The 15,426-nt window shown below is 39.3% G+C and overlaps 3 protein-coding genes across 4 annotated transcripts; all 3 read right to left on the bottom strand.

Moving 5' to 3' along the window:
- Positions 1-50: 50 nt before the first annotated feature.
- On the bottom strand, positions 51-2,663 carry LOC116204910 (protein SENSITIVE TO PROTON RHIZOTOXICITY 1). Its single transcript, XM_031537278.1, has 2 exons — positions 2,372-2,663; positions 51-1,797 (listed from the first exon to the last, which is right to left on the bottom strand). Exon 2 carries the CDS (start codon positions 1,790-1,792, stop codon positions 188-190), a length of 1,605 nt encoding a protein of 534 aa, XP_031393138.1. The 5' UTR covers positions 1,793-1,797; positions 2,372-2,663; the 3' UTR covers positions 51-187.
- A 3,063-nt stretch (positions 2,664-5,726) lies between these two features.
- Positions 5,727-8,562, bottom strand: LOC116204916 (tetratricopeptide repeat domain-containing protein PYG7, chloroplastic). 2 transcript variants are annotated; one of them, XM_031537285.1, is made up of 6 exons: positions 8,369-8,562; positions 8,221-8,292; positions 7,829-7,880; positions 7,077-7,366; positions 6,668-6,814; positions 5,727-6,155 (listed from the first exon to the last, which is right to left on the bottom strand). In XM_031537285.1, exons 1-6 carry the CDS (start codon positions 8,492-8,494, stop codon positions 5,874-5,876), a joined length of 969 nt encoding a protein of 322 aa, XP_031393145.1. In that variant the 5' UTR covers positions 8,495-8,562; the 3' UTR covers positions 5,727-5,873. The 2 variants fall into 2 exon arrangements, with proteins under 2 accessions (XP_031393145.1, XP_031393146.1); XM_031537286.1 differs by having other exon boundaries at positions 7,829-7,884; positions 8,369-8,438.
- Positions 8,563-12,679: 4,117 nt separating this feature from the next.
- LOC116204913 (caffeic acid 3-O-methyltransferase-like) lies at positions 12,680-14,516 on the bottom strand. The gene is made up of 4 exons (XM_031537282.1): positions 13,990-14,516; positions 13,557-13,867; positions 13,331-13,398; positions 12,680-13,132 (listed from the first exon to the last, which is right to left on the bottom strand). Exons 1-4 carry the CDS (start codon positions 14,427-14,429, stop codon positions 12,833-12,835), a joined length of 1,119 nt encoding a protein of 372 aa, XP_031393142.1. The 5' UTR covers positions 14,430-14,516; the 3' UTR covers positions 12,680-12,832.
- Positions 14,517-15,426: the final 910 nt, after the last annotated feature.

The following is a 15,426-nucleotide window of genomic DNA, read 5'->3' as shown; positions in this document are numbered from 1 at the left end:
CAAGTAAATGAAATTAGACTAACGTACTGCCCGCCAAATGGCGCTAGTCGTTAAAGAATGAAGATTATTATTAGATATACCAAAAGAAAATCATTTATTTAAGCTCAAGAAATAACAGCTGACACCACATTCTGCAATTGTGAAACAAATTAATTATATGGCCTTGATGCCTCTAACTAGTTCTAAGTCACTCTAGATTGCTACAACTACTTTGCCCTCCATTTTTCTGATCATAATTACAAGACCCAGGAATGTAGAATGATAACCCACCATCCGAATCATCAAAAGCAGCTCGGGTGAAATCGTTAAACCCACTGAAACTACACGAATCAAAGTTTAAGGGAGAAAAGCAGCCAGAAGGATCATCAATAGTGCTTTTCATATCTATCATATCTTGGATCCCACCTCCATTATTAGAACCCGAGTCGAAACTGAAACTTATGTTTTGAGCAACCTTACTTTTCTCTCCATGAGCTGTTTCTCCTTGCTCAGACGGGCCTGCTGCTCCTTTATTCTCATCTAAGGGGATTGCAGGAGTGTGACCTTGGAACAGAGTAATGTGCCCGAATAGCTTGTCCTTCCTCGAGAATGTGGTCCCACAGGAACAAAGCCACTTGTCCTTCCCACAGTGCTTCTCGTGAGTCTTGAGATCTGCAATCACCGAGAACTTCTTCGTGTTGCATCTGCTGCAGGTGTAGCTCTTATCGCAGTGGGTTCTCTTGTAATGGTTCTTGACACACAAGATAGTCTTCAGAGGTTGGAACTTCTTGTGATCCTTGTTCCGTTTACAGCCTGCAAAAGGGCAGGAATACCTCTTAAGAAGCATTGTCTCGGAATTATTCCCTTTGTTCGGTTTTGCGAGTGCTTCTGGGGTCTTGTATTCGTCTCCATGACCCCTCATATGCATTCGCAAATTAGCATCCCTCTTGAATCCCTTCCCACAAATCGTGCAGAAATGGGTGTGAGGAGCGAGGATTTCTTCTTTCTCGAGCTGTAAAATCTCGTAGGAACCAGGGGGTAGATTCTCCCCTTCATCTGCATCATCTTCTTCTTTCAAATCATGCTCCTCAATAGGGTAACTACGATCAGTATCACCTGCGGGATCCACCGGGTTGGGCTGATCGGGAACTTTTTGGCTTCCTCCACTGCTCTGCTTTGCATTTGCTGCATTCGAACCTACCCCAGAATTATATAGTATTCCACCGAGCTGCCCAAGATGTCCAATTGGTGGAGGGTTAGGTCCTGCAATCTTATGCTTTACCGACGGCAAGAGACTTCCTGCAGTAGATATCAGCTGGACGATTATTGATGTAAGATCAGCAGTTATGAGCTGCTGTTGCTGCACCACCACATCATCACTCTGTCCCAAAACTTGGCCTCTTCGGCCAACAATGAGATGCACCAGATCCTGCAATTGATGGATCTTCTGCTCCAAGAACGAAAGGTTGTTCAACATTGCTCGAGGATCCCAATCTTGGGCCTTGCCGATTTGAAGTGATTCGTTGGTTTGCTGAACTCCCCCATCTTGGTTGCTGTTTTTGCTGTTATTGGACTGAAGGGAGGAGCGGATCTGATCCGAAGCCTGGTTGTATTCTGAAAATGGAGGGCCGATCCTCACGCCATGGTCTCTAAGTGAAGAGTCTTCCCACGGGGACTGATCTTTCTGCAGACCGAAATTGGAGAAAGACGGCTGAGTTTGGTTGACTTGTTTCGCTAGATTGTTCTGGGAAGAAGGTTTTGGCCAGATTTCTGTGCATATCCTTTCTTCAATATCCATCTTTAGATCCTCCATCGGGTCTACAACAAAGGCCAATAACAGCTATAAAAACCAGAAAATAATACTAATTTCAATCGGATATGGATTCGTATCACTGAACATATACAATAGCTCTCAATCACAGTACGCTCCCTTTACTATTGATGCAGAGATTGATTAGATCAATGCGAATCAGCAACTCTGCTTAACAGGAAGAGATTAAGTTCAGACTCCAAATCAACTAAAAAAAAAAAAAGTCAACTTCGAGACTAACCCATCATACTGATTTCATACAGCACAAAAATTGAAGTAATACACACACACACGCACACATATAGCTTCGACCATCTTGAACTGTAAAGCATGAGCTGAGTTCTAACAGCACAGACAACATCCCATCTGAAGATAGATAAGCGCAAGCATCCTACATCCTAACGATTCAATCACGAGCTGCAAATTGAGGAACAGCCCCTGATAGAAGCATAAAGACCAGAACATTTGACCATTCCATGGCATCAACAACATGGGCGCATACATCTGAGAAGAACCCTAGGAGGCCGGGACATGAGAACACAAACCCCAAGAATAAAGGCGAGAACTTTGAGGTATAATTACCAGATTCAAAGGTGCCCAGATGCTGAAGGTGCTCTGGCAATTGGGTTTTACTCCATTTCTTGAAACGGAGCAAGGAGGCAGAGGAAGAACAAGGTTGAGAAGGGGGAAGGATTTAGTGGAGATTTCAGGCAGCTGTGATGGGAATAAATCGAGACAGACAGACGAAGGGGAAGATGACTGCCTCTGCCATGTAATGCGTTCGGACCGCAGCTCGGTCAAATCAAGTAATCATGGGCATCAATTTGTTGGACTTTCACAGTCAAGTGGGGCCCCTCACGCCATGGGACATCCACCCTTTCATCACCTCCGTTAACTAGTTACATCCTAGTCAAAGATGTGTGGTTCTCGATAAATATATATATATACACACGCACACATGAGGGGGGAGCTTATTCGCGTGGGGTTGCGAGTTAAGACATGTCTTAATAAGACAAAATGGTCGTGGGGGCAAGCCGAGTCTTACAAATCAATTTCGACTCAAGTAACCATCTCTTCGATTTGAAAGCTAAATCGATTAATCATTTGTCAGCTAAATTGATCGTATATTATACAGAACATGCATGAACACAGATTTCATCTTAATTCTGATCGGTATAGTTCCTCGGCTACATGATAGGAGGATATCATGATCCCACTTTGATCCATCCAAATGAGATAATTCTTGATTTCCTCCTTGCCGGATTTATGCATTTTCCATGCTTGTGATATGATGTTAAGATATAAGGTTGAATAATTGTTAATAAATTAATGGATACTAGGCTGCAATACCCGCGTGATGCCGCTGATCAAAAGAATTTCTCATCAAACCTTTAGTTTATAATAATGTACATAATAATCAATATATATAGAGTATAATTGACTTTAATGATTAAAGTATTTATGTATAAAACTTACAAACTCTTGACTGATAAGATTTTTTAAAAGGTCGCACTAATTAATATTTCGTACAGTATAATGGCTAACATTTCTTTCGACTAATCTTAATTTGAATTTTTAATACTCTAAATTAGAAAAAAAAAATGAGTGCAATATCATATACCTTAAAATGACCTATTAATTTTAAGCGAATGAACTTTATTTGCAATTGGTGTATGATATTCATTAAAAGCATATTATAGTTAAGACCAAGTTAACACCCCGTGCAATATTGTATTTCACCAAAAAAATAATAACATGTCTAATGTCACAAATAAAAGGAGACTTTTAAAATTGGTGATAAATTGACAAGATTTTTTTACCAACGGGGGTTGGTTTTAGATAATTCAACATTTATTCATCCAAAGTAAGGTATTGAATCCGAGTCTTGTGATTGAAAAAAATTCCACGACCGATAAAGATTTATTCCTTGTGAGCTAAACCTAATTGAATCTAAATCAATCGGATCCATTAAACTTTCATATATCAAGTGGTGCATCTCGAAAAAAGAAGGCTTACATAGTTAAATTAAATTAAATATAGAAAAACATTAAAAATAAAACATAAAATAAAAAAGGATAGCGGAGTGGATCCTTGCTTGTGGCAAATAATCGATTTCAAATATTAGGCGGTGTACCTGAGAAAAAGAAAAAGAACTTGCACGATTAAATGAACTAAAAATTTTAAAAATATATATATTAAAAATTAGAAAAGAGAGCAAGCTGCGTCCCCACGAGTGGGAAAACCCACGTTACTTGCAAGTTGGGCTGGACAGGCGAGTTTTCATTGTTATAAAATAATAATATAATAATACTATCACTATATTATTAATCACACATCTATATATATATATATAATAGATCTCTCTTGCGATATCATATCATTATTTATATAGTAAAAAAATGTCAATATTCTTTTATTAAGAAATATTTATCCATCGAAAAAAATATTCATAATATTTTCTTATTTAATCTATATAGTAGAATATATAGATTACATCCGCATACAGCCCAACGGAATATGTATATATATTTCACCTAGCGAAATATATATATTATACACAATATGTATAAATGACGTATGTTAATTTATATTTATATATATATATAAATATATTATAATGGAATATTTTAATGGATAGAAAGAAAATTTCATTATTAATTATTAAGAAAATAATTTGCATGTATATCTTGTCTCGAAATTATTAAATTATAATGAAATATTCATAATATATTTACTAATTTGAGGATGAGAATGAAATAGTTCACATATGGTGTTTCCTATTATATTTTTTTAATTTAAAGTGTAAAATCCTATTAATTATGATATATATAACTATGAATTTCGTATTCCATTTCCTCTTATTTGAGCACTTTCTATAGGTTTTTCTCTCCCTTCAAACTCTATTATTGTCTTTTAATACTATGAAAAAAAGCTTATGCTTATATTCAAGTTGTTTTATTTTGACGAGTAATCACACGTTTACATTAAAAAATAGTTGGATAGATTTAATTTTTCATCTAAATTCATGTAACTATCTTTATACTATTTGAGGAACAATCTAGTGTTGGATTTTATGAGCCAATTTAAGCTATATGACTCTTCTATTAGTATATATTCATTTTTTATTATAACTATTCTATTGATAGTACTTTTGCTTGATGATTAATAAATATTATGTTTTTGAATTTCAAATGTTAGGACGATCTATTAGATATTAGTTATTGTGTTATTATTCTTATCTTTATTTAAGAATTATTTTCTCTTGCTAAATTAGAAAGACATTTTTTTTTAGTGAACGGAAGATAATTTTTTAAAATATATACTAAAACTTTAATAAGATTTTTAATTTTTCTTTATAATTTCGTGCATGCTGCGGATCATTATCAAGTTATTTCTGGATGAATGACATAAGAAAATGGTGGGGAAGGTGTGCGAGGAGGATTACCAGGAAGCTACGTCTCTTTGCGAAGCTCAAGAAGTCTCTCTTTGCTTTCTCCATCATCATCATCATCATCATCATCGTCATCGTCATCACCCTCTTCAGATCCTTCCTTGAAGGAAGGAAACCCATTGAACCATCGGTTACGCAGCAGAGAGAGAGAGAGAGAGGAAGAAGAAGAACAAGAATTTTCGACACGTGTGAGACACGACAGCTGTTAGATCAAGAATCCTCGTTGTCAACTGCCAAAGCCGACATTTATATATTATCTCTTATTAATATAAAAACTGTAATAATTTTCATATAAAGAAATAATATGTATGTTCACAACCTGCTCCCTCCTTTTTGTTCTGTCTCACGTGCCAGGCTCCAGAACTTGCTTACTTTGCTAAGCCAATCCTTCCTTTTACTTTGCTTATTTTATACATGCGTTTATTTATGTATGTATATGTCAGCTTAAGATGATAAACAAAGAGGAAATGGCATTAGAGAGTAAGCTTTTCAGAAGGATTAGTAATTAATGCATACAAATTCACTATCAATAGAAATAGCCTTCTCAATATTCCATAAAAAAGAAATGGAAAAGCTCTGTTAAAGTAAAAATGTAGCAAAAATTTGAGATGACTGCGCCGAAAGAGAGAGGGATCATCTCTTCTTCGACTTCACGGGGACTCCTTTGTACATGGTCACCTTTTCTTTCAGCGCATCTCGCCTTGGGCGAGCAACCTTGTTGTTGGGGTCGAATAGAAGCACCTCCTCGAATGCCTTGAGGGCCGAATTCAGATCCTTCTTCTTCTCGTATGCATCGCCGAGGTTGTTCCAGGCTGTGACATAGCCTGGCTGGAGCTTCACAGCCATCTCAAATTGTTGAATACCTTTCTCGGTTTTCCCATCTCGAATATAAGTAACTCCAAGAGCATTGTATACCTGTTCAAATGTTACAGGCATGTAGCATGGTCAAATCTAGGAGTTATATCCTCTTACAACCTTCAACCTGATGCGCTAAGTGCCGATACAACATTTTATTCTTTTACAAGTCTTCCATCTTCTGTTGTTAAAGAGGAAAAATTGTCCCATTTGATCCATTTACTTTCATCCTTGGACCAATTAGTCTCCGCACTTGGACTTTGGGCTTCCTTCCCGACATATCCACATGGTGGCACATCAGGTTCCATGTTAGAATCCATTTTACACGATCCTTAATCCACAAACCCAACAATTTTCTTCACAAATTCTTTTTTCACGGTTCTTGGTTCTCAACACACATCCAGCAAGCGTATTAAGAAGACAAAGGTGGCAAGTTAAGATAAACAGGTATCGTAAGAGGTCCAGATATTCCAGCTATAGCAAAGAAAATAACAATGGTGGAAAGTACCAAAACGTAATTGTTTTGGTGAAACATTCATTAGTCTAAAGTATTGAGTTATGTGAATTAGTACCTGAGCAAGGTCTTGATCATCTCCATCCCATTTATCGATAGCCTGAAGCAAGTACTTGATGGCGGCAGGGTAGAATTTCCTCCTCAGCATCACTGCACCAAGTTCAAAGAGCCCTGTTGCACTTGCATCTCCACTCCTCACTTGCTCCTGTGAGATTATGGAAAATGAAAGAGCTTCCTAACTAATCTCTCCACTAAAAGTAGCAAAATAACAAATTGAGGCATCCGCTTGAGGAGCTGGTAACATAGATCTTTCTCAGCTACTATCTAATAATCTACTTTACAAAGGAAATGCTACAATTATCCTAAATTGTGAGACCGGGACAAGTCTTAATGGTAACTTGAGTGGACAGTTCCATGAGAAGTGGCAATAACTCTCAGTACAAAAATCAATTACAAGAATACTTTACCTGCAACTCTTTAGCAGAAAGGTCGAGTTCTCTGCGGACTAGGACTTGTCGGATCACGAAGAAACTGCCGACCCCAAGCAATGCAAGGAGCAAAAGCAGATATGACAACTGAATTCCTAATTCAAACAATTCTCCAGTCTCATAAACCGCATTTACTTTAATCATCTCGCTTGCATCTGCCTCTTGCGCACAAATTAGCCATGCAGGAGCTCCAAGAGAGAATGAAGAGAACCACAGGAATGGCTTCTTCAAGTTCATATGTTCAACATTCAAGGGGCTTCCAGAGAACCCTGGAAAAAGGAAAGAAGTTAAATGAGAGTTTATTTAGGACATATTAACACAAAATTTGATCATGAAAGAGAATTACTCAGTGAAATTTTATAAGGTGATAATTTACATTAATATGGTCTGATCATGATAGTTTGAGTCCATGGAAGGCACAGAGGTGAAAAAGATTTTTATATATTTCTGTTTAAAATATGCTCTTTTATGTGCCCCCCAAAAAAACAATGTCTTAGCATCAACCTGCTCATAATCATTGTGATCAACACATGCACATTCACTTTCAACAAATGAAAGAATGACTGATGATACAATCACTTTCAACTCATCCACTGACACATTTGGTTATCTACGGTACAATAACACAAACTGCTGCAACTGAAGCCCCCGTTCACATGATTCAGATACACTGTTGAGTGTTGAGTGTTAAAAGGACTTTCGAGACTGGTAATAGCAAGGCAAGGAATTACTCTTTGGAGCCGGCAAGACGAATCGTTCCACTTCCACTTCTCTTTGACATATCTGCCTTCACCCACAATATATGAAAATTAGTAGATTGCATCCCTTAGACACCACCTCCATTTATATTAATATTAACCCAAAAAAAAAGAATAATAATCATAATAATCAAAACGAAAATACAAAAAAAGAAAAAGAAAAAAAGACGCACTTTCACATATATATTTGCTCTGTAAGACAAATGGCCAAATTATATTTTTCTTCATTTTTCCATCTAAAGGACTCATAAGAAAGAAGGAATCATTAAAAAGACAGCAGAACACAGCAACATTTACATGGACATGTAAGTCGTATTACTTGCATGTTCTTAATATGATTGAAAACTAATATTCAGCACCTGTACCTGCGATTTTGGAGAAACGATCAGACCCAGCTTGCGACTTGTCCCGGCAGCAAAACCGGGCAGGCTGCAGTGCTGAAGGGAAATTATCTTGTGAGGAAGAAACCCAGCAAAGGAATGAAAGTGAAGTCTGCCGTAGGATCACACAAACCTGAAAAGCAAGCTTGGGAGGCTTCAAACTGAAGAACCCAAAAGAGAAATAGGAGTGCAGATGGGAAAGAAGGTGATGGTGTTGCAGAGGATGAGGTCTTGAGCTCTGGGCAACAACAATCTTCATCTTCCCCCGCTCCCTACTCCCTAGCCCCAAGCATCAGCTTCCCTCTCTCAGATCACAGAGCGAGTGGTTGAAGATGAAGACCGTGTCTTCACTCTTGATGGAGAGGATAAGATGGGCCTTCCGTGGGCCAACCCGATGCTTCTACTCAGGCCCATGATGGGCCCATAATTACTTGGATGCGCCAGGTGATTGGCCCATCATAGGCTTGTGGATGGGCCCATGTTAAAGCCCACGATACCTATATGGCTTGCGAATTGCGTCAATAAAAAGATAACGCGTACATAGGGATGTTCATGAGTAGAGCTTGTGAGTTGTGACGGTTGGATCCAATTTCAAACCCTTTAGAGAGGGTCTGCCTCCAAACTTTTTCCAAACCCGTGAAGAATTTAGAGAATTAATTTCTCAAATCATTCCCACTAAGTTGACGGGTTCCCATCAGAACTCGTCTTTTACCCTTTACGTTATGTTTGGTTCGTCGGAATGCAATTGATGTAGAATAAAATGGATATGATTAAAATAGATAGAGAATGGAATTGAAATTCTAATGAAAATTTATTTGTTTGGTTAGAGAGAATAACACAACTGAGAATTGAAATTTTATATTTGGTTGATCGGAACACACGGAGAATATGACATGTTTCATAGCCAAAAGACACATGTACCCTTGATTTTAAATATTACAATAATGTAAAATAAAAAATAAATAAAAAATAAAAAGGCCATTAGCACTAACAGCCATAGACATTCACTACCATGCCACTCAAGCCAACCGTGAGTCACGAGCCCCATGGTAAGATCGCCTTGGGTTCACGAACCAAGCCCGAGGGCCGTGAGCCACCAATTTGGGTGAACCCAAGCTCGGGAGCCATGGGCTCGTCTTTTTCTCTCTAGCTCGAGCTCCCCTGATCCTCGCCTGAACCAAGTCAGTGCACAAGAAGCTTGGGTTGGAGTCAGGCCTGAGATCTCGACCCACCCGTGTCTCTCGCGAGCCTTGGGTTCACGGTCAAACCATATCCTACCTAGATTTTAGTCTCCTAAGTCGAATCTGGCTTCTTCGAGGTCGAGTCTAACTTCATGACCCTGAGAGACCCGCTGGGAATGATATAAGCCGTCGTGGAGGTGGAGTTAAGGAGGCAGCAACGACTGTGGCGATGGAGGGGCGAAGCAACGGTGTAGGTGGTAGTGGAGGGGCTGAGCTAAGGGTAAGATGGTGATTGTGCCTAGGGGTGATCGGTTCCGGGTACCCTGTTTTTTTCATGATACCCAGAACCTACCATGTAAGGGACCAGTTCCAAGATTTTAGAACCGAACCCTACCCTGTTGAATCCTGGAACCGGAACCTACCCGGAACCTGTATTATACCACAGGTTCCGGGTACCCTGTTGGAATCTGTAAATTTTTTTATCTCGCTAAATAAAATCGAAAATATTCCACCCATAATCAGTAATCACAGCAAATATAATATCGACATAAATATTCAAGCAAATAATCACATCAATCATCAATTAATTAGCAATTCCATCGCAAGAAAAAAAAAAAGCAAACCTAAGCTCTCAGTGTATCATCAAGTTTTTTTAGTCTTGTTTTCACTTGTTTTGCCGGCTGTAAAACACGAAAAGTCCATAGTTCGTTACGGTAGACAAACAGACCAAAACCCAAACATAAAATAGTAATACATGGCTATTGCTTGCTCAGGGTCGAACCGCAGCGACAACATCCTCCCAGCAAAATATTCCAGCAAGTATTTTAAATTATTAATCAGATGAGCTAGCTGATAATATAATACATCTACTTGTATCTTTTGTAGTCCTGGAGCCTGTCGTTGTGTTTATACTCCAATTTCAAATATAGTTCTCCATGGCATTAGTAGGAAGTCTAAGGTGATTCCACATGATAAACATGAGCAGCTGCTCTATCATGAACAACAATTTGAGTCCATGAGGAACGACTGAATTTTCTGAAACTTATTTGTCTACTTTTTTGATGATTTAATCACGAGAGTACTAGGAAACATGCCATGAAAGAAGTTGAGAAACGAAAACGAAATAGAGAAAATGGTGATTTGTTTGTTGCTCTCAGTCGAATGGCCAAAGTTTTTCCACAAGAGGTGGAACCTACTAAGCCGGGGGCAAGGCATGGTCCTCCGCCATTAGAGCCAAAAGAAACCATAAAAGCCAGAGACTTTGCATTGCTCGCCGATGCCTGCCTTTCTTCTCATATATCTAAAAAGCGAGAGATATTTGAGGATATGATATCTCTCAGCTTCTAGATAACAGAGTCATCAAAGCACAATCAAGCAGAGCACTGCAAGCAATAGCAATATGCTATTTCTTCAAGCCAAATGACACGGGATCATACATCCGCCACTCAGGTCACCCTCCGGTGTGGTTAAAGCAAAACGATCATCATCGAGCATCATCATCTTATAAAAACAAACAAATAAATAAATAAACAAATTGGCAATGATAAAGTGTGTACTGTGGAGCCTACGAGAAATGCAGAGTAAAAAATTCTGCAGAGATGCACAAAGTTTTGATTCGACTAGGAAATAGAAAATGGTGATTTGTTTATTGCTCTCAGTCGAATGGCCAAAGTTTTTCCACAAGTGGTGGAACCTACTGAGCCGGGGGGGGGGGGGGGGGGGGGGGGGGGGCTTGGGGAAGGCAGGGTCCTCCGTCATTACGACTTTACAGCAAAAAGAAACAGACAAGATAAGACCTGATTTTGAAACTACCAGATTTCAGGCAGTAACTTCCACTTCACCAAATGAGCTGAAACGGGGATGATGAATCAAGAACCAAACGCAGAGCTTGAAACACTAGCAAAGATGACGACTTTCGCGGAAATACAAAGCCGATTTAGGGTTTTGACAAACATATTAACAGAGCATATTCGATGGAGAGTCCAGAGGAGAATCTTACCGGGAGCGATGGAGACGAGAGCGACGGAGAGGAGCTGCGGTGCGGTCACCGAAAGTCGGAGGCGATGAATCCTACGTTCTCCACTTCTCCCGACCCCTGCAGCCTGCTTCAGACAATGAGACTGAATACTGATGAGTGAGATTAACTTTCCCTTTTTTTTTTTTTGTAATTACCATCCGATTCCGAATACCGATTCCGGTTCCGGTTCTGAGTACCCAATAAGTTGAAATCGGAACCGGAACCGGATGTCACCGGTTCTTTATTTTGATACCCGGACCCTATCCTATTTTCAATATGAGCTATCCGGACCTTACCCTAACGGGTAGGTTCCGACCGGTTCCGGGTATATTTGGTACCCATGCACACCCCTAATTGTGCCCACCTATTCCCAATGGGAATTGTTATAGAGGAGGGGGGAGTCAGGCATGGCAATTCTCTTTCTATGGAAAATGAGAAAATTCATATGGAGTTGTCGTTCCTATTTCAGATGTAAACAAATGTGGGAAATGTTATTCTCCACGAAATAGATTTGGAAGGGATTGGCAATTCTGGTCAACAAAACATGCCTTTATTGTATTCGTAACCATTATAAACAAACTTGAATAGTAGTAACAATGAAACTATTATTTAATTACACAAGTTTCAAAAATGAAAAAAAATCGATTAAATTAGCATCAGTTCATCACATCGAGTTTCTCCAACACAGCCCATGATAAGTTAAAACAATTAACTTAGTCAAATGAATTAAACTGACTCAAACATACAATACTCCTTAATCCTCCATAAGTTGTACATTTCATCGACATCTTCTTCTGACGCATTGAAGACACCATGCATTCCATTACACATGTATGGGGTAATTTAGTAATTTCAGTTTTTCACTTTAATTAAAGGTTATTTTGTAAAATTAACAAATGGACAGGGCTATTTTAGTAATTTCAAGCGGGTTTGAGATGTCTTCAGATGCAAAATACCCTACATGATTTTAACTAAAAATCAATCAACCCTTCTCGCAACCCAATTGACAAAACCTTTAGCTGCCCATCAGGATTTAGGTCAAAATCCGTTTACAGAAAGCCATGAACATCCACATGTATGTATGACTCTGCAGGCCATTCTTGAAAGCGATTTTCTGGTTTCACTGTGTGAATTAATCCATCAATGAATAGCATCACTTCAACGATTGACCGAATAAAACCACGCAGAAAGACGACTTCGATGTTCTTCATCACGAAATCTAAAGAGTTTACGCGGAAACAGAAAATTAATTGCCAAAGTAACTCAATCTTTCTTATTAATCTATATGGGAACACTGCGCTACAAATGGTCTAGATATCCTCAAACTGTTATCGACCGTCGTAAACGAATCGCAGACGGCAAAAAGGACAGGACCTTCCTAGTTGTAGCTAGGAAGTGCTCATGATTTGTAGAGCTCCATAACTGCCCAGATGTTGCAAGCGCAACAAACAAACTTACAGTTGGAGAAACCAGCAGCCTCAGACAGCGCCCTGAACTCACTCTCGGTCCTCTCCTTGCCATTGGGCTGCATCATCATGGTGTTGTCGAGTCTCGATGCATACATCGAAGAGATACTCGTATCTGGTTCCTCGAGTAGTAGATGATATATCAGTATCAGTTTCCCCTTGCTCGGAAGAGTGTCATAGCAGTTCTTGAGTATCTTCACGCAGTCCTCGTCGGTCCAATTGTGGAGGGCATCCTAGAGCGCGTAGAATTAAACATGGGAGTCGGGCCTTTAGTATGTATAATTAATTAATCATTGTCGGGTTACTACAACAAAATTACAAGGAAATCTGACAGAATTAACACGTTCAATATTTTGTACGTTTTACGGTATAACAATTTTTTTATGTGGACACTGTTAATGAAAGTTAACATCGGGTTACCCGAAACTCACCTTTATCATGATTGCGTCTGCCTTTGGAATATTGCTCGAGAACATGCTTCCTCCGACATGTTCAATGCCTATGGTAAAGAATGAAAATCGTACGTTGCATTATAAATTTGAGGATTTACCCTTTCGTAAGTTCCAATTTTCAACAATTATTAACAGAATTAACCTGAAAAATTACAATATTTGGTTTGGTTATTTTTTTTATCAATTAGCGGAATTAGAGAAATACCGGGATAAGATGGGGCTTCCTTGATGACATGGGGCAAATCAAAGTTGATGCCCTTAATTGAAGGGTACTTGGACGTGATCATGCTGAGGCACTTCCCGGTCCCTCCGGCCACGTCAACCAGTGAACTGAGTCCCTCAAACCCATCATATATCTCAAGAATCCTCTTCATCATGAGGTTAGAAATAGCCACCATCGAGCTGTTGAAGATGGTGTTGAAAGCCGGGTCATTGTCCATGTACTCGAATATCGACATCCCGTGAACCTTCTTGAACTGGTTTCCTCCTTCTAGGACAGCGTCCTTGAAGTGAAACCTGTACGCATGGGTGGGAAATTATTATGTAGTGTGTGTGTATATATATATATATATATATATGTTCTATTATATAATCAAATTATGGCATAAATGAATGAATGAAATTAGTCGATTAATTACCAGGCTTGTTGAGGAGCAGGGTGGGAATGGAGGGCCACTAATGAAGCCAACGATGGCTCTTCACTCTCTGCTTTAACAAAGAACCGTGAGGACGGGGCGAGGCCATAGCGCCTCTCAACCCTCCCATCCTCTAGGGTTTTCACGGAGCACGTCAAGAGGGAGTGGCTGGCAAGGAGCCGGAGCATCCTGTCGAGCCTTGAGGCAACGTCATCGTCGGTACAGTCCACGGCCGTTTCAAGCTCGGAAGCTATCTGGGAGGGCAAGAGCTGGGCCTTGGGGCCTGCCCGATTTATGATGTCGAACAACCCAAGTTGGGTGGCTGCATTCAGGACCATAGGGACCACATGCGCGCTCGAGAAGAGCATCGCCTGGAGGCAGGCTTCGTCTTCCTCACTGAGAGAGCCGCTTGGCGGGAGCAATGGCTTTAGTGATGGAGACATTTTTCTAGGATTATTATTACGAATTATGGCAGGCTCTAATCCTTTTTCTAGCAAGTGTAGTTACTGTATCAATTAGGTGATGATGGCTAATCATTCATTATATGATTTATAATATATATACATATAGCTAGTGTACATTTTACCATCTGCCAGTCTCCATGGAGAAATCATGTAAGTTCACACTACCATATCGATCATTCTTAGCCGCCTACCAAATAAAAGCACGTGATATAATCCAATAGGATTGACTTTGGGAAAATGACTTCTTTCATCAAATCCCAAATTCGAGTCATATAAGAGACCGTGCAGAAGAATATTCTCTATCTGATCACTTGCATGGCTTGAAACTCGACTAATCTGTCCCTTGAACTTGCGGAGTGTTCAAGTGGACTGTGAATATTAATCGAGTGAAGGCTGAATACCCCTTGTTATCCAAAAAAGAAAATATAAGCACGTCGCATAAGCACAACCTTCAAATCCATCGTTAAATTCCACTTCATTTAGATCTTTAAGTTGCTTCCACTAAAGGACCGTGCACAGTAAACTCTATTTTGCTCAGCTTTTGGGGGAGACTAGGGACAATTGCATCATCATGTACTCTTAGGCCATGTTTTTCATTTTTTTTTATTATAAAAGAAACTCACGAACTTATTAAAAATAATAAGAAATTAAGAGAAAAATAATAGGAATTTAAAGAAGAAAATGAAAGAGGTATTTGAAATTTAATGAAGAGAATTGAATCCATAAAGTCTCTTAGTTTTTGGTCGAGAATAGGTGCCATTACAGTTCACACCTTTCTCCCCCTTTTTAAGGTAAAAGCCTCTTTCTTGCTGTTAGATGACATTTGGGATCAGTAAGGCGCGTTAGAATTTCTTGAAGTGGGATATAGTGCTATTATTTGCCAAGTCTATATTTGGTAGCCAAGGTCAATCCACGCTAAGAGAGTTTTACCCCTTAATAGGCCGACCCGGTTCGACTAGATTAGTTAGGTCCAATT

Source organism: Punica granatum, chromosome 4 (genome assembly GCF_007655135.1).
Source record: "Punica granatum isolate Tunisia-2019 chromosome 4, ASM765513v2, whole genome shotgun sequence".
Taxonomy (NCBI): Eukaryota; Viridiplantae; Streptophyta; class Magnoliopsida; order Myrtales; family Lythraceae; genus Punica; species Punica granatum.
Note: the sequence above shows the minus strand (reverse complement) of the source record. Positions and strands in the feature narration are given on the sequence as shown.

Excerpts from the sequence above, each read along its gene's own strand:
- LOC116204913 (XM_031537282.1), bottom strand. The coding sequence starts at position 14,429 with ATGTCTCCATCACTAAAGCCATTGCTCCCGCCAAGCGGCTCTCTCAGT. Across the intron at positions 13,868-13,989 it reads CCTGCTCCTCAACAAGCCTG|GTTTCACTTCAAGGACGCTG; the intron begins GTAATTAATCGA and ends CCATGCGTACAG. Across the intron at positions 13,133-13,330 it reads CAGACGCAATCATGATAAAG|GATGCCCTCCACAATTGGAC; the intron begins GTGAGTTTCGGG and ends TACGCGCTCTAG.
- LOC116204916 (XM_031537285.1), bottom strand. The coding sequence starts at position 8,494 with ATGAAGATTGTTGTTGCCCAGAGCTCAAGACCTCATCCTCTGCAACAC. Across the intron at positions 7,367-7,828 it reads CGTCTTGCCGGCTCCAAAGA|GGTTCTCTGGAAGCCCCTTG; the intron begins GTAATTCCTTGC and ends TCCTTTTTCCAG. Across the intron at positions 6,815-7,076 it reads TTTCTGCTAAAGAGTTGCAG|GAGCAAGTGAGGAGTGGAGA; the intron begins GTAAAGTATTCT and ends ATAATCTCACAG.
- LOC116204910 (XM_031537278.1), bottom strand. The coding sequence starts at position 1,792 with ATGGAGGATCTAAAGATGGATATTGAAGAAAGGATATGCACAGAAATC.